The 19,237-nt window shown below is 35.1% G+C and overlaps 1 protein-coding gene across 1 annotated transcript in view; it reads right to left on the reverse strand.

Annotated features, from left to right (window-relative positions):
• Malrd1 (MAM and LDL receptor class A domain containing 1) overlaps positions 1–19,237 on the reverse strand; it is a 475,502-nt gene that overhangs the window by 59,246 nt on the left and 397,019 nt on the right. Inside the window, exon 36 of the mRNA XM_048367779.1 lies at positions 15,089–15,155. Within this exon, the coding sequence (XP_048223736.1) occupies positions 15,089–15,155 (67 nt within the window). The remainder of the gene's footprint in view (positions 1–15,088; positions 15,156–19,237) is intronic.

The raw sequence follows: 19,237 nt of genomic DNA on the forward strand, positions 1-19,237 counted from the left end.
TAATAATATATGTAAAGCCTTATTTCCTATTATTGGAGTTTTTATTCAAACTAAACAGATTGTCATTCTTACACTCTTAGAAGAAAAGAGTGTTTTTCAACTTTTATCTACAAAATGGAGAATGTAGTTATGAGAAAATGTTCTTATTCCAAAGTTAGAATTTCTCTTATTTTTTATTCAGAAAGCATGCCTCCCAGTTTATCCTCAAAATTGTAAGACAGTTGTAGCACTAAAATGAAAAGTCTTCTTGGGAAGTAATGTTACAAATTCCCTTTCTGGATTTCCAAAAAATAACTTCAAAAGAGATGCATTTTAAAAATGGGATACTAACATATATGCTTATATAAACTTACATGGTCAGGAATGGTCAACATTTAATCTTAAAGTTTGCACTATAAAGTATTTTATTGCCTCTTTTGTCCTCCTAATGAAAGTAAGGAAAACAATTCTTTTCATGAAGAATACAAAGATGTTACCTCCATCTCTGAGTTCCTGAGGGAAAGCAGATTAAAGCAGTAGAAAACATTAAATGACTACTTCTAAGGGAGAAGAAAAGTCCCACAGGAGTTTCAAAATTAAAATGCATTGAACTACTTAGGTCTGTCAACATTTCATTGGTAAGAGGGATAAGTTCAAAAAGTTCTACCTCATTTGCTAGGTTCTGCTTCTGTAAAGCAGAGATCAGCCACCTAGCAACAGCACAAAGGACTCTACTTTGACATAGTTAAGCTCATGCTGGCTGAGCAGGAAGAAAAGCTGTGTAAGATCAGGGCAGAGCTGGATGGCCTGCCATTCTAGTGCCACTAGGGAGCCTGGTTTGGGAAATTGGGGAAATTCACTCTGAAGAATGACTTTTTGTCAGTGTTCTTTAAAGCTCAGGACTCCGCATGCCTCCTGTATAGCCAGTTCTCAGTTAAGAGAGCACATTGGACACACACACACACACACACACACACACACACACACACACACACACACACACACCCCACATATCACACTGAAGACAGAAACAATGTCATTTCCAACCAACACTGCTCCTCCATTAAAGTCTGCTTATGCACATATTAGAAAAATTGATTAAGTGAAATCGGTGTTAATTAAGATGGAGCATTATTCTATGCAATTCTTTCAGGATGGAACAAATTGAATTTTTCAAAACTTGTGATTCTTACCCAATAGACAGCTATCTCTTGTTCTCTTTTAAAGCTACTCCTCTGGCATTAGACACTGCCCCAGAAATAACCTACCACTTTTCTTCTCAGAAGACAGAAATATCTACTTAACAGTCTGATCAGACCAGAAACCTTGGAAAAAATATCTAGATCACAAATCCCTGTCAGCAATGACCAGTGAACAAAATCTGGGCCATGTTCTTCCTCAAAGAATGCCCTCCCTTGAAGAGCCAACAGGTCATGTAGAAGGATGTCCATCAGAGTGTCAAAACAATGTGGTTTTCAATTGCAAAAGCTGATGGTTGGCCTGGGAAACCTAAAGGAAAGTTAGCAGCCGAGAGTCTACCACCCCATTGTGAGGTTTTCTGGGAGAGGGGCAGGGAAGGAAAATGAGGTATTACTGCGCTTTCCATTTTTGGCTCTTGGTGAATGGAAACAAAGTAGAATTCAGCTTCAAGAGTGAAACAGGGAGGAGGGCTTGGTGAACTTGGTGAGAACCATTTGCTGCTTTCCCTTCTGTCAATTTCCTGGTATGTCTCCCTTGCCTGGCTCTGCCTATGTAAGTATAGGGAAACAAATTGGAGGGACAGGCACACTGATCTGGAGGACATTTTGTCACAAGCCACTAATTGAGTACCGCTACACGCTAGGATGGAAATGAAATACTCAACTTGTGGGTGGGGATAGGAGGCAAAAACTGGGATAGAGGGAAGAAGGAAGAGAAGACATTGTCCAAAAAGAAATATACTCATCATTACTTGACTTATGAAACTGTAACCCCTCTGTACATCACCTTTATAATAAAAATAAAAATAAAAAAGGAGCCAATAGGCTCTGCTTCTTATGTTATGATACATCATTTTTCCCCTGTGGATTATATCTTTTTAACAATGTGATTTTAAAAATCAGTTTTCTAGATGACAAGTGCATTGCTGTTAAAAAACAACAAGAACCAGGATGCAGAAACTAAAATATTTGGGATCTTCCTTTATGCCAAATGCAGTCTTACCCATAGCTCACCAAACTACTAATAATTTGAACTGTATCTTACCATGCTCTTAGTTTCTACATACAGAGATTCATTTTATCTTCTTCAGAGCAGAATTGTAATAAACATATTAATTTGAGATTTTATTTTTCACCCAACAGCATAGAATCACTTCTGTCAGGGTTTATATAACGTTACATGGTATTACATTACACTCTAGTGAGTACGTAATTTGTTTTCCATAGGGTATTATTTTATAAAAGAAAGCATCACCATGTTTGCATTTATAGGTCCCACTACTTTTAGTGAGCTAGACTCCTAGGATTCAGTTTGCTCAGGTAAAACATGTACTTGACATTGAAACTTTGAGAATGTATTGACAATTTCCTAAGAATTGTGTTTTCCTCCGTATCTTCCTTGGTTTCCTTAAAAAAGTGGACAGTCCCATAAGGTGTGTATAAAAGAGGAAAGGCTGTTGACATTCCCCTAAACAGTGGCTATCACTAAATTTGTGCATGTGCACATATACTTGTACGTATGTGTGTATGTATAAATGTGACTTAAATGTGTTAAAACCAGGAATTAGGTTTACTCTCAGATGATGAGAGTGACTTACTTGATAGAGTTGAGTCTTTTCAGATGTGAGTTAAATATTTGCATTCTTTTCTCTGCAAAAATTTTTATAGTTATCTATTGCACAATTTTTCCTGCTTTGAGGGAACACATATAGTATGGCCCATACCTCTCTGTTTAGAATGCTCTGTACATTTTTTGTTTTTATTTTAAAATTTTTTAATTGGTCTTATTTTATGGAGCCTTTCACATACTGTAGTTTTAAATCTGTGTCACAATTATTCATAAGGTCAAATTTTCCTATGTCAATCTTTTAAAGTTGCCTAGAAATAATACCTTAATATTCCTAGATTTGGAAATATCTCCTGTATTATATTTTTCTAATAATTTTGAAAACATTTCTCCATTTATATTTTCAATGACACTGAAATCAGTTATTGTATATAATGCCAATAACAATTATTAATAATTTTGTGTAATGTCAATATTAATTTACAATTAAGGAAACAAATTATTCTAATATCTATTATGATAAAGTTCTGTTCATTTATTCTTGTTTACCTGAAATGCCATTAGGTTTATAGTAATTTTATGCAACTATATCATTCCGCTCATGAATCTTTATTCTGTTCTAGTATTCTATTTTTGTCTATTCATGTTTCAGTTTAACAATATTATATCAATCTTTCACAAAGTTTTACTATCAAGTAGAGCATATTCTAGCGAATAATTTGGGTTTTAAGTTTTATTTTAATTTCTCCAGGTGAATATTAAAGTTCATTTGTCTGAAAAGGGATAAGGAGAATTGGAAAGCAATTCCCTGACTTTCAGTCTGCTGGGAGTCACCTTTGCAAGACAAATCCTCCTAGCATTACAGAGACCCAGGATTCTACCCTACCTGGGAGTAAATCTCAAACTTGCTGAGACCTGGGCAACAGACAGAGGCCTATGCAAATTGCAAGTTGTTTACTGTTTACCTCTACTTCCTAGCTAAGGGAGTCAATTATCACTTGCATACAAGTTTGTATCACTTGTTCCTGCTTGTGACTACAAAGATATTAAGATTGTATCACATGTTCATGTTTCAAGGAAATTGATACCTTACTTTCTGCAAGTACTCTGCTTGCTGTACCTCAATAAATACTTTGTTAAAGGGACCTGGGGCATCTGAAGCTGGCAGAAGGTTACAGGTTCCCTGGTAACAGAACCTCATTTCCACAGTCTCCCATTACTGCCTTGCCCCCTCTAGGCATGTTGTGACAAACTGTTATTAACTAGTTGCTACTAGTATAAACTGCATACTGATAGTGATATATGCAATTTTTTGTATTTATTGAAGTTCATTTTATTGACTCATTTTCAAGTTTTTTCACTTAAACCTCCTAGTTTTGTACATGTGGGTGGTAAATCTCTATTGTTAATCACAAACTTGCATGGGATATATACTACAACAATTATGGCTGTTTCACAATGAAGCTCCTTTTCCAACTGTGTTGTTTAATTGCTATTACTATTGGTGAAAACATTATTAATCTAGTACGCATATTTATCTAGCATCTATATACCACGTAAAATCATTTTGTTACTCTGATAGCAAATTTGCTTGGATTTTGTACACTGTTAATATCTGTAAAAGTATTTCTTTTTTTTTATTTTGAGTATGTTTAGCTCCAGTTCTATTTTGGTGGTCTGTTGGAGAATTAAGGTCTCCAACCAGTGGAAAAGTTTAGCCCCAGCACGGTTACTCTGATGCCTCATTAGCACACTAATAGGCCCTTGGGAACACATTCCCAGAAAGGAGTTTCTGGTGTTTGTGGGCCAAAGGAAGCCACCAGTTGTTGTGAGAATCTCCTCTTTCCCCCTACTTAGCAAGTCTCCCTTAGGAGACTTGCTAGACCAGCTGCCTTTAGTGCTAGATTCTCACTATAAACAGGAAAGTCTCCTCACTAGATTCTCACTATAAACAGGAAAGTCTCCTCACTAGATTCTCACAGTAAACAGGAAAGTCTCCTCACTGTTATTTCACAAGTATTTGGAGAAGTCAAGATTGATGTTATCTAGCCTTAAGGAGATAGTAGCTAGGAGTTAATTAGTTCTACCTCGGTTGTATACAGTTCCTTGTTTTGATATCAATAATCTTTGTAGTCACTACCTCCTGTTATTAGAAAGGCATTTGTACCAAGTTCCTGCCCACACAGTAGGAAATTTCCTCCTTTGTATTTGAGACATATGTCATGCTGTATTGATCTTTTACCCTGTAATTGTAAAATTGGTTTCTAACCCTATATAAACCCTGGCCCTCTTGAAATAAAGTATGCATTGGTTCACTCGCCTTGCATCCCCCGTGTCCTGATTTCGACTGCAGTTACCCAGGTTCAACAGTGGTCTTTTTAACTAAAATCTCTTGAGCTATTACAATAAACCAAGTGCTGAATGAATGGCTTTTAAAGTTTTATTAATTCTGGTTTTAAGGAAAAATGTTATCACTTAAAACTTTTATTTTAAAATTGACATACAAAATCATACACATTTATTGCACACAGCATGATGTGCTTATGCATACATTGTCCAAAGATTAGGCCTATTAATTGATATCTATCTATCTATCTATCTATCTATATGTGTATACATACATAGCTTTGTTTGTATGATTTGAACACTTCACATTCCACTTTCTTAGCATTTTTAATCCAATACATTGTTAAGCATTCATATAATCTTTTCAAGTTATAAAAGAAAAAAGTATATATTTAAATTGTTGAGTGGAGGGAATTACATCTTTGACTTAAATTATTACTAGGCTAAAAATCTGCTCAGTAGTGGTGGTGGTGATGGTGGTGTTTGTTGTTTCTGTTTTGGATTTTTTTGTGGTGGAGGAGGATGTGGGTGGCACAGAAAGGGAGGGAGGGAGGATGAACAATGCAATAATGCTATTTAGTATACACTATGTGGAAAATGACAGATGTAAGCTGTGGGCGGAAATAGGAGGAGGAAACCCAAGGGAAAGTAATGGAAATAGTGACATTGTCCATCATAAAGAAATGAACTCATTAAAAAAATCAACTCAATATTGATGCCTATTTTGGTAATTTGTATTTTCTAATAAAATTGTCTATTTCAACATATTTTGTTTGAAAAAAAATGAAACTGCATAGCCTCTCAAGTTTTCCTAAGTGTATCTAGATGCTGGCTTTTGTAAATTGACTTTTTCAAACTTTGTAATTTTTTTTCTTTGTGATACTTAAGCATTGTTATGAACATATTTTTAGCCTTTAGTATTTGAGAATTATATTTCAAACAACAACAGCAGAGGCTGTGATCTTACATCTAGATGACTTGTTTTGTGCTGCACTTTGAAAAGAACTGTTTTGTTACTATGGAAATAATTAAGATAATCTCAGATAAACATTTGGCAAGTGGTTCACTATGCCTCCCATGGGGACACAATATCTTTAAATATTCCTAGATAATAAAACAATTGTAAATGTTATAGTTCAGTAATACAGGAATTTCTTTTAATTTATAACTTCATCATGGCAGCAAGTGTTAGTTTCTTTTTTTTTCCTGTGACTTAGAAAGAAGTTAAGCAAGAATTTTCAGTGTCAGAGATTTAGTAAATGGTAGAGGTCACATCCAACCTCAGGTTTTCCTGTTTTCAGAGTCATCCATCTGTCCTCTACTCTACCTTTTATACAGGATATGGTTTATATGTATATGGATTCTAGGAGATTCCTAGAAAGGTGACTGCACATGATTTGGGATGTAAAAATGAATCTATAGTCTTCTAAGGAAAGGTGAGATAGCATAAAATAGGTAAAAGGAACAACACAGAAATTTATAGGGAACAGCTTTCACAATGTTTTCAGGAGCAACAAGCTCTTGAAGGGAAGGGTAACTCAGCCCTCACTTTTCAGAAAGCATTTGGTTCAAGTTGGTTCTCAGTCCTAGGATGATGAGCCCTCTAGTGAAACTCTAAAGAGATCATTTACAGTAGGGTTGAGAACTTAACCTAAGAGCACAGATCCTGACCAAAAGATATGGGTCTGAATAAATTGAGAATCTAGACATGTTCATATCAGGATTTGTCGCTGGGACAATTACCAAATACCACCAATATTATCTTTAATTGCCAAGTTAGACACACCGTCACCTGCCCTGTGGCTATGGACACACAAAACTCTTGTGTGTCTGCAATGTAATTATTGACAATAGAAAATTCCTAAGGTAATTATTTTTAATCTTTGAGCCAGATGAAAGAAAAGTCACTAAATAGTTCCTGCTGGTATAAAACTTCTAGCTCTCCTTTTCCAACACTTTTCTTTCATCGGTGAAAGAAATAATCTCTTAACCATTCTTACTGCATTTCACTGGATGTGTATGATTTTTTAAAGCATATTTTGGTGTTGTTCCCAGTATTTTTAAAACTATAATACACGCATCAGTAAGTAACCAATTGGATATATATTTTCAACAATGTTAGAATTGAACCAATGGGGAAACAAAACGTAGAAATATAAATGTGTATGTGGTTTTCTTGGAGAATTTCCAAATTCACTTCTATGAAAAATATGGCAGTTTACATCTCCATTAGCAAGTTGTTTATTAATGAACTGGAAAATCAACTTGAGTCATTTTTCATGTTTAAGCATTATGATTGTTACTTTACTTTTTGGGCTGTTTTATGTGTTGTATTCAGGGCCAGTGCACTACCACTCAAATAAGGACCCCAGTCTTCTTGCTTTTAGTTTTTCTTTTCTTTTTCAGACAGAGTCTCCTGCCTTTGACCTGACCAACCTCAGACCATAATCTTCCTATGTTCACCTCCCAGGTAGCTGTGATGACAAGTAAGCACCAGTACACCCAGCTGATTGTTAGTTTTATGAGTTAATTTAACTGAGCTAATGGATGCCCATTGCTAGTAAAATGTATTTTGGGGATGTGTTTGTAAGGTGTGCCCATAAAAGATTAACATTGGGGCATCAGTGGACTGAGCAAAAAGATTCATTTTCACCAGTATAGGCAGACAGCATTCAATCCATCTTGTCCTGAAGAGAATAAGCGGGCAGAGGAAGGGGGAATTCACTCATTTCTTGAGATGGATCAGTCATCTTGTTCTGCCCATGGGCATCAGATCTCTTGCTTCTCTGGCTTCAGATACTGGATTTATACCAACAGCCTGTTTTTGTTTTTTGTTTTTTTGTTTTTTTGGACTTCAGCCTTAAAGTGGGAGTTCTCTTACTAGCTCTCAGCCGCAAAACTCACTGAATTATATTACCAACTTTCTGGCTTCTTCAACTTGCTTATGCACCCTGTGGGACTTCCACCTTCCACCAGTATAAATGAATCCCACATGACATCTCTTCAGTATCTGCATTTCTGTCTGTTCTATTGGTTCAGTTTCTCTAGGGAACTCTACTACAACATCATTTTAAACTTGGTGAGGTGAATCTTCTGTCTATTTTTTCCCCATTATGATGTTTGGCTTTCCTTGAATTTAAACATTGTTCTTTATTTGTTAGGGATAATTAAACTTTTTCTAAAATATGTGATGCAAGCATGTATTTTCTTAAAAGTTGCCTATGTCTGCCAATGTTGTCATTCATGTATTTTGCCATCCACTTTTACTTAATATTAGTTAACATTTTTAGGTAACATTCAGTTAATATTTTAGTTAATATTATCATTATTATTTTCATTGTTTGCATTTGAATTACAGGAGGAACAAATCCTTTTTTCCTATATCCAGATCATGGAGAGAAATTTACTACTTTTTGTTCCCTTAGTATATGAGTGGTTTAACTTTAAACACTGATCTATAAGTTTTCTGTGGGTGTTAAGTGTGTAATGTGAGGTATGGAAATAATTTTACGTGTCTCTGAAGAGATTAATCTTCAGTAATTCGAAATGCTACTTTTACTGTTTACTAAACTTTCATATTCATTTCTAGAATTTCTACTTCTTCACTCATGTGAAATCTAGTAAGTCTGTCTCAGTGGCTGTACTGCATTGTTCCAAGAATAAAGACCTTGCTACTCAGGGTCTCATAGCTTGGCTTTTTTTCTGGAATTTTTGTAGCTAGTGTTCATGTGTATTTTCCATTATAAGTTAAGGTGTTGTTTACCCACATAAAAAGGTAGCAACATTTTTTGGTGTGGAAATTGTATTAAAATCTGGGTTGATGCAGAGAGAATACCTTTGTGAAACTGAGTCATTTGTTGAGAGAAGGAAATGTCTTTCCAGTTTTTTCAGTTTTTCCACATGGCTTTTATCACATTGATTTTTATTAAATTTATCCCCAAATTAAAGGACATTTGATTGTTGGTATTGTGAATAGAATTTTCTTTTCCATATAGGTGAACTACTGACCTATTTCCTCCAACCATACTGAACTGTGCTGATTATATGAATTAACGTTTTTCCTTAATGCTCAAGGGTTTCCAGGTCTATTATCATGGTAGCTTCATTTCTAAGGCTCACATATGTTTGCTTGTTGTGCTTTGTTTTGTTAGTGTTTATTGTTTTTGGAGGGTCTGTTTGTATTGATGACTGCTACCTCCTCATGAACAGTACAAAATATCACTGGAGATGATGCTCATACTGGCTTTGGTTTTAATCTTATTGTACTCCTTCTTTTTAGTCTCCATTAAGCAAGGCACAGTGTGTAAGAATAAGGAAAAATACTTTATTATAATTCACAGGCATCAGTTCACATGCCCCTTAATGGCTTTTTATATTTATATAGGAGAAAAAAGTATATAATACTGTCAAAATATTTTACAGACATCTGGAGACAATCACAGTAATTTTCTCTATTTTCAAAAGTCCAATAATGCTTTTTACTTGCATAGTATTTTGTCTTTTTCCTTGGAGGTCATAAGATTTTTGTTTTCCTTTATTTTAAAGTCTATTCCTTTGATATGTATTGAAGTTGGCAATTTGGTAATTTATCAGGTATTTAGTGACTCCATATGTAAACTGGTCTTGTTTCATTTCAGGAAATGTTTTCTTGGGTAGTAAGGTTGGGTTTTTTTGTTCATTTGTTTGTTTTTTGTCAGTCATGGAGATTGAATTCTGGGCCCGGGCAACCTGTCCCTGAGCTCTTCAGCTCAAGGCTAGTGCTCTACCACTTGAGCCACAGCGTCACTTCCAACTTTCTGATGGTTAATTGGAGATAAGAGTCCCACAGACTTTCCTGCTGGCTTTGAACCGGGATCCTCAGATTTCAGTCTCCTGAGTAGCTAGGATTACAGTCTTGAGCCAGTGGTGCCTGGCTTATAGTTTCAATATTAGTTCTATTTTGCAGTTTTATTTTCCTTGGTAGGTACTCCAATTATGCCCATCCTAACCGCTTCCTCTCTGATTCTTTTTTTTTCCCCACTGTTGCATTCCTTTGGTTATTTTCCTGCCATTGTTCATGATTTCTTATTATTGTTGCATTTTAGTCCAAGTTCTCTTGAAGACTTACAATTCAATGTTTATTTCCTTTTTATTTCATTTCTTTCCCATGTTATATAAATTTAATTGACTCAATTAATTTTTCATTGTGTTCAATTGATTCTTAGTCAATTGAATTTGTGGTTTCGTTTTTCTATTTTAACTTCAAATTGCTCAGTGAAAGTATGTATGTACTTAACTGTCTCTCAAGTGCTTTTTAGTAAAGGACAAATAATATTTTATTTCACTTGGAATTGTAGTTGCATTTGCAGTATTTTCTGTTTAAGAACAAAAGAAGAAAAGAGAGGGAAGGTGTTCATAGCTTAACTTTTAAAATAGTAGCTTTTTATAAATGGAAATTGTATTTGTATTTTTCATTTTTGTGGTTAGGGTTAGGAATTTGAGGTAGATTGTGATATTCTTAATTTAAGAGCACCCTCTTCTGTCATTGAAGCAAAATGGGATGTTTAATGGGTGACTTTTCTTTGAGTACTTTCTTTTTGTTGTAAGAACACTATATAAGCTCATTTAATATCTACCTTGAGGTAGCCACAGAAATTTCCTGGTAGATATTTGTGATTGTCAGTTTCTTTTATGGTGAGGTCATGTCATTTGCTTGTATCTCAAAACATCTAAGCATATCTTTTAAGGTAATTATGCTTTTCCTTGAAATATCAAAACTTTTCATTTCTACTCATCCATTCCTTCTTTTCATTCTTTAGTCAGTACAGTATTTTAATAGATCTTGCAATCCCAGGACTATGTTCAATATTGGTAATTAACTTTACTTTGAACCAGAAAGAGTGATCCATTCTCAAATACTGCCTGATTTTTAAGATACAAATAAGGAGTAGTTATTTCATTGCTTTTAAAATTCTAGGTTAAAGAGCCTTTTTAATGTATGAGTTTCCTAGCAATGTTATTTAAGCGAATTATTTTTTCTTTTGTCAGCATTTAATTGATCATCCCTCTTTTCACTAGACTATAAGTCGTCTGGACAAAACCTTCCAGAATTTTATTAAGAGGTTCCTTTTTCAGCCAAATAATTATAAGTCAATATATACCATGGACATGAGAATAGCGTACAGTACATTCCTTGTTGTTATAAATAAAATAACAAAATGACATGACCTATGAATGTATATATAATTTTAGCACGTGTTTTAATTAATATTGGGAATAGTTAAGAATTTCTTCCTTCCATACTTTGTGACTATGTTGTTTGGTACATAAGATTGTTTTCCTGTTGGGAAGTATATAAAGTATTTATTAAAGTATTATAAAGTATTTATTAAAATTTCACACTATATCTCCCTTAAAGTGTGTTTAAACTACAATTTTGGGATTGATATATTCATGCGGTCATAGTTCTTTATTTTAATTTTCATTTGCAAAATCTTTTTTGTTATTGATTGTAGTTATGGATGTTCTTCTATATATATATATATATAGAGAGAGAGAGAGAGAGAGAGAGTAAAATTAAACATTTCTGTTCACATTGTAATCCTAGCTACTCAAGGGTCTGAGACAAGGAGGATATTAGTGAAGTACAGCTATGACAAAAAGTTGGAGAGAATTCATCTTGACCAACAATAAGTTGAATGTGGTTTCACACCCTTATCATCTCAGCTATATGGGAAGTATACACAGAATGGTTGTGGTCCAGAACAACAACAACAAGATCCTATTAGAAAAATAATGAAAGCAAAAAGAGCTAGATACTCACACACAATGAGACCAAAAGAGGATACTCTTAAGAGATAAACACAAAGAAGCAGTGTATGTATGCCTCTTTACTCTCTCTCTCTCTTTCTCTCTCTCTCCAAGGTATGGAAACAAGAGATCTTTTAAAAAATGTTTGATGATTCTGTCTTATTTCTTTATGGGTAGTGTACTTTTGTGTATATCTTTGGAAGGGTGGGGAAGGGTATAGAACTCAAGAGAAAAAGATAAAAAAGTTCAACAGTGGAGCTCACTGGACATTGATGAAAGTGTATGATACAACTTGTGGGTGGAGATGGGAGGGAGGGCGGGGGCGGGGAGGGGAGACACTGTATGAAAGTAAATGTATCTATTACCTAACTCATGCAATTTTAATCCCTCTGTACATCACCTTTATAATAATTATAATACCTGTGTACATCGCCTTTATAATAGCAATAAAGAAAAAATTTTAAAAAGTAATAGGCATGGTCATGTTATAACACCTGTCTGTCTAGCAAGTGCAAGGTGTTGAGTTCAAACTTCAGTATGGCAAATAGATAAAAAAAATCATAAATAAAAACAGTGGTAATAAATAGGTCAAGCTATCTGTATGAATATATGTTTCTCAATTTGACACCTCTATGTTTTAACTATCATTTTTATGTTTATTATGATTACTGATCTATATGAATTTATGCTTAAAATGAATTGAACAATGGCAAAGGAAAGATAAGAATATTAAAAAATATTTAAGAACTAAGCATCTATTTGAAGGATAGCGTATGTTTCACAACAAGAGAATGATGCCTTAGTATTGTTTACTAGCATTCCTGAGCAATAGGCAATGCTCAGAATATTTTACATAGAATCATCACAACTACTTTATCAAGTGTTGTTGTAATGTTCTACAGTTCACTAAAATGGAGAAATCAGGAAGATGAAATCAAGGAAGTTTAAAGAAGGTACTCTTAATCCTCATCTAGAAAGGAACGGAAGTAGAGCCACACACAGCAACATAGTATAGCCATAATATTTCATGAAGGGAAAAATCAAAGTGTAGCATGATGTATAAAGTATGATTCACATTTCTATAAAATGCATGTGACTTGTGTGTGGATATGTGTTTATAGAAGGAAAATCATAGCTAAGCAGAGATAAACTACACTGCTACTGAGTGGAATTTCGATAATGGGAAGTTCCATTTTTTGTCTGATGGACAATATTATGCTTTTACAAAATTTCTCACACTACACATCTCTTTTACAGGTGATTATTTTTTACAGGTGATTATTTCAAATGTATTCTTTACCATCAAAATAATACTTCATAACATTACTGGCATTCCTGGAGGTAAATTTCTTTCTACTCTACATTTGGTTCCATTAATTTCCTTTCTTATGCCCCATCTTCTCTCAGTCTTCTGACATAATCTTATTCCCTACAGTGGTGTTGTTTCATTTGGGAGAAATGACTCTCACCCTCTGGATTTCAATTGCTAATGTTTATTTAAGCACCCAAGGATGTGGAGCTCTTTGCTTGTTCAGCTGAGACTACCTAATGAGCCAGGAGTTCTCCAGCCTATCATGGTGAGACAAGACAAAAATGCGAAGCTCCTTGTAACCAGTTGGTATACATTACCCACTTACAGGATCTCTGAAAAATATTACTTATGGCATCATTTTCAGTTTTCTGAAGAAATTTTACCAATTAATGTAATGCATCTTGTCTTTTTATTGAATAACAGTTTGTGATAAATTAATTTCCATGCAAGCTGATGCAGGGAGAAGTACAATTTTGTTGAGAGGTGAAATCAATAACATAATAAGTGTGAGAGACAAAACTGCTGGAGAGACTCATCAGTCATTCAGTCTCACCAATGTTAAAGATGCCTTTAGCTACACTAAGTATATCTTAATAAATTTTTGTTTTAATTGATAGAGGTCTTTACTTTTTTTTTTGGCCAGTCCTGGGCCTTGGACTCAGGGCCTGAGCACTGTCCCTGGCTTCTTCCCGCTCAAGGCTAGCACTCTGCCACTTGAGCCACAGTGCCGCTTCTGGCCGTTTTCTGTATATGTGGTGCTGGGGAATCGAACCTAGGGCCTCGTGAATCCGAGGCAGGCACTCTTGCCACTAGGCTATATCCCCAGCCCAGAGGTCTTTACTTTTTTGTTTTTAGAAATTAACTAATTTTCCTTAAATATCAATTTTGACTCAGAAGGATATAAAAATTTAAACCAGTATTAACCATTGTTTTTCAAGTATTTACGAGTGCATCAATAGGGTTTAATTATTATTCTTCTATTAACTTCCTAAATTTCAAAGTAATGTACCCATTGGTTTGTCATATTAAAAAATTGTGAATAGAAATACAGTATAATATGTGTGATTCCTTTGGAGTATATGAAACTTTTGGCACAAGTCCCTGAAGAGGGAGAATTAAAGAATAGAATGAAACAGCCTATGATATGCAGTGATGTTAATTCCTCCAAATAAGTACAGGTTTATTTTTATTTTTTCTTGCTTTGAATATGCCAATATAGTCTTTGACTGTACTTTAATTTTATCCAAGAAGATCCACTGCAAAAAAATGTCTTTTTTAAACAAATTATCCTGTGTTGTTTGAAAGAAGAAATATGAATAAAAAGAAAGTGAAGAAACATTATATACATTGAAATACTGGGATATCCATATGAGAAAAAGTCTTTTGAAAACTTAACATTAAAAGCAAGGAATAATAACTACTATTAAAATGATGTATTTTACATGGAAATATTGAAAAGCATACAAAATTTCATGATATAATTGATAATTTTGAAACACAGCTATCCTTTTTTATATACATAAAGGTAAATAATGCCATTATCCCTTATGTTTACCTTAATAACCACTTATTGACTTCTGTTCTATTATATCAGTATCAACAAAATAATTAAGTCAGCTATAATAAATGTTTAAAAAACATGGAAGGACAAAAGGTGAACAAATGCAGCAGAGGTACTCACTAGGCACTATGTGGAAAATGAACGCTACTTGTGGTTGGGGAGGGAGGGAAACACTGGAAGAGAGCGAGGGAAGGGGTGACATTATCCCAAAGGAAATGTAATCTTCCCCCACTTATGTAATTGTAACCTCTCTCCTTTGTACATCACCTTTGCGAAAACATTTAACAAACACCTAAAACAGCAAAAATCAGAAAACCAAAAACATTGTTTCTTACCAACACATAGGACCGTTTTTCTGCACCACACAAGTCCCGCCGTTTTTGCAATAACTTCTCGGGCACTCTAAAAAATAATAACCCAGAGACCAGAATTAGTGATAAACATTGTTAAGAGAAAGGAGGATGATTGCATTAAACTAATTATTTTATTAAACTTAATCTCTGAGAGTCAATGGCATCCCAGTTACTAAAATAATTCTCCTAGCGTACTTTCCTAAAGCGCCTAGATTTGCTCAGTGACCCTTTTTTTCCTCTTATTTATTGTCAAAGTGATGTACAGAGAGGTTACAGTTTCATACCTTAGGCATTAGATACGTTTCTTGTACTGTTTGTTACCTCCTTCCTCATTCCCCACTCCCCCCTCCCCTTTTCCTTCTCCCCCATGAGTTGTTCAGTTGGTTTACACCAAATGGTTTTGTAAGTATTGCTTTTGGAGTCATTTGTCATTTTATCCTTTGTCTCTCGATTTTGTTATTCTCGTTGCCTTTCCTACTTCTAATACCAGTATATACAGTCCAGGGTACTCAGATGAGATACAGTGATGGCACTAGGACAACCACAGGGAGGGGATTCAAGAGGATCATCAACAACAACAAAAAAACACCATTTCACATGGCATGTTGAAAGTAATTACAACAGTGATATATCACTCATTTTCATAACATGGAGTTCATTTCACTTAGCATTATCTTATGCATTCATAGGGGCATAGCTATTAGGCTCCTTGTGATCCTCTGCTGTGACTAGCCTAAACCTGTGCTAATTATTCCCTATGAGGGAATAGAGTCCATGTTTCTTTGGGTCTGGCAGTGACCCTTTTTGTTGAGGTCGGCGCATGTCCTTTGTGTGCCTCATTGGTTCACATTGGGACTATTTCTTCTCTGCTGGGTTAGTCCTACCTCGTTCCTGTAATTATACTGAACTTATTTTGCTTACTGAAGTATTTCCCTTTCGTTTCACACAGTAGTCCCCATATTGTGGCCGATTGTGCATGGGTAGTCTTGTCTTTTGGATAAAATAAATCACTTGTGCGCAGGCATATTTCCTACCTCTGTGTCTGTGGCCACATCAGCATAGTTCAACGTTGTTCCCCTGTCACCTGGTCCCTGTCTGTTTATCATGAATGCTTATTTGCATGCTTTACTTTTAGGTTAAAAAGGAGCGAGTACTTTACATAGCTTCTGTAAAGGAAGAGCCTTTAGCTGTTCATGATAACCATGTTTACATTTCCTTCTGTCCTGCCTGAGGTTTCTGTCCATTTAAGACCTAACTCACTCCTCTTGGCCTTCATTACACCTTCTTTTTTGCAAGGTTCTATTCTTTCCTTTAGCTCTTGTAAGTCTTATAAATGGATGGAAAGAAACTCCCACTACCTTCCCTTTTTAATACAACATATTTATTCTGAGCATCTATTAAATGTCAGTCCCTGAGCTAGACACAGGAAATATAATAATTAAAATTTCAGGTAGTTTAACACAGTACAGTTTGCAGGCCTTAGACCCAGCTGCCTAAGTTGGAATCTCAGCTCAACTTATTTGTTGTGTAATTTTTGGCAAAAGTAACAAATTTCTCTGTGTATCAGTTTCTTCTTTATAAAACAGAGTTAAAAATAGTACTTATCTCATAGGGTTTTTGAGACAACAAAGTACATAGAAAGTGTTCAATAAATTATTACTTCAAAAGGTGTCATTGAACTCCTAGACTCAGAGAGGATACAAAATGCAAGTAAAGTATAATCACATTATATTGAAAGTAATCTCCAGGTGAGCATGATGTTTGTCTGTAATCCTAGATAATCAGGATGGAGAGTAGGAGGATTTTTGGTTCAAGGCCAGCCTGGGCAAGAATGAAAAACAGTGAGACTCCTATTTCCATCAACAAGCCAGGAGCGTGGTTCAGACCTGTGATCCTAGCTACACAGAAGGCATTGGTAGGAAGATTGGCCCCGAGCAAAACTATGAGATCTCATCCATAAAATAACAGCATGGTGAATGGTAGAGTGCATGCCTAGCAAGCATAAGGTCCTGCATTCAGAACATAGTACCACCAAAACACAAAAATGTTCAAAGTAAACACTCTAGCAGATGTAACAAAGAGATGGGATCAGCAAGAACACCTCAGTCAAATTTAGGCAGTCAACAAAGGCGAATATTTGGGCAAGATTGTGTTTATGGGAAATTATGCATGAAGATCTGAGGCCCAAAGGGAACATGGTATGTTTGAGCAATGGGAGGAAATACAAGCTGGATTGTGGATAATATGGAGCAGGCGTGAGAGAAAAAGCCAGAGATACTCAGGCCCAGAGCATATATACTCAGTGATGTTAGAGAAATTTGTTGCTAAGGAAGTTTTTGTGCGTCATCCTTGAAGCAGATTCTGGCTGTGGTGTACCAAAAGAGGAGAAAAGCCAAGATAAAAGTTCTGGAGCTTTGCTAAGCATCTTTCGTAATTATCTTAATGCTATAACGGTTGCCTGGTTGAACTATCTGAGGATGAAAGGTGAATTGTAAGACTTGAAGTGAAACACTTGGAGATTGTTTGGGAATGTTAAAAATGATGCTTAGATGTCTGGCTGGGTCACTGGTTAAGCTGCTGGTTTCTTTTACTGGGTTGGATATTTGTGGGGAAGAAACATTTTAAAGTGAAAGATGATGCAAAGTTTTAAATGTCTAAGGGCTATCCAAGGGGAAATGATCCTTAGACAATGGAATTTCCAAGTCTAATTTCAGATGAAATATTGACTAGAAATATACATTTGAAGCTTTTCTTTTCATTCAAATGTTATTTCCTAAGCTTTCTCAGAGATTCTGTCTTTATAGAATATATCCAACTTACTGAAAAGAGAAAAAGTATTGAAAAGATGATGGTCAAGGAAAAAAAGTAACAGAGAAAGAGCAGCCAGGTACTGGTGGCTTGTGCTTATATTCCTAGTTACTGAGACCTGAGGACTTAAGTTTGAAGGAAGCCTGATTGTGAGACTCTTATTTCCAATGAACTGGTAAATAGTTAGAAGTGAAGTTGTGGCACAAGTGGTGTGCAGCCTTGAGTGAAAAAAAAAATGGAAAGGCTTTGATTTCAAACACCAATACCACCACACATATATCCCGTGCTCAAGTGGAAAACCAGAACTTTTATGCAAAGTGCACTGGAACAAAATACTAGAGAAAATGATGTTTAGGAAAAGAGGAATACAGGGAAGGAAAGAAGGTATATTTTCAATATTCCATGAGACTAATACCTACATTCTAGTGTCAAGTATTATTTTGGATTTTGAAAGTTTTCCAGAATTTTTCTTCTCAAGAACTTATTTTTCATCTTGATTTCCCTCAGTCCTTACTTAACTAATTAAACACAAGAGTGGGGTTCTGAAAATGAGTGCAAAGAACCGTCCATCCTCTTAGGCCATGGAAGTCTGCTTCACTGAAGAGAACAGTTAGAAAATCCCTTCAAAAACAAGAAGTAAACTGGTTTGACTATAAAGAGCCAACAAAGACAATACATAACAGACACCTGAATTGCTAGATGAATGTTTTATGGTTACTTTTTTTTTTCTTAAATACAGGGTTAGTCTTCCTTAAGGAACAGCTTGGTTGTTGCTGTTTTTTTTTTATCAAAACAGCAAAAAAAAAGAAATTGTTTGATTGTATAGACACTAGAACACACACAGCACAGCAGTTCTGCACATTTTCTTCTGAGGTCATTACACAGAGTGAAAAGGTGGTTATCTTAGTGGTGGAGAGCTTTCTGAGCGTGAGATAAGCACGGGGTCTCTCTTCAGCACCACAAGAATAAATACACATTAAGGCCTCAGCTTGTTTCCTATCTGTCCAGTGTTGTGCTATGGGAATCTCAGCGTGCCCATTCCCATGATGTGTAGATGGGAACACAGCAGAACAGAATTCTGGTCTTTTTGAGAATAGATTTGTAGTTTATTTCAGAGAAAGTTTTATTTTTCTATCTTAAGTCCCAGTTCTTTATTCATGTGATGGAGACACTATACAAAGTATTTTCATCTTTCATTTTCTCAAAAACAATTTTGAGCATTTGAACAGATGAAATGAGAAATGGAAGGATATGATGAGATAGTTATGATGAGATAGTACTGGAGAGACTCAGAATTTCCAAATAAATCAATAAAATAATACG

This window comes from Perognathus longimembris, chromosome 18, assembly GCF_023159225.1.
Source record: "Perognathus longimembris pacificus isolate PPM17 chromosome 18, ASM2315922v1, whole genome shotgun sequence".
Taxonomy (NCBI): Eukaryota; Metazoa; Chordata; class Mammalia; order Rodentia; family Heteromyidae; genus Perognathus; species Perognathus longimembris.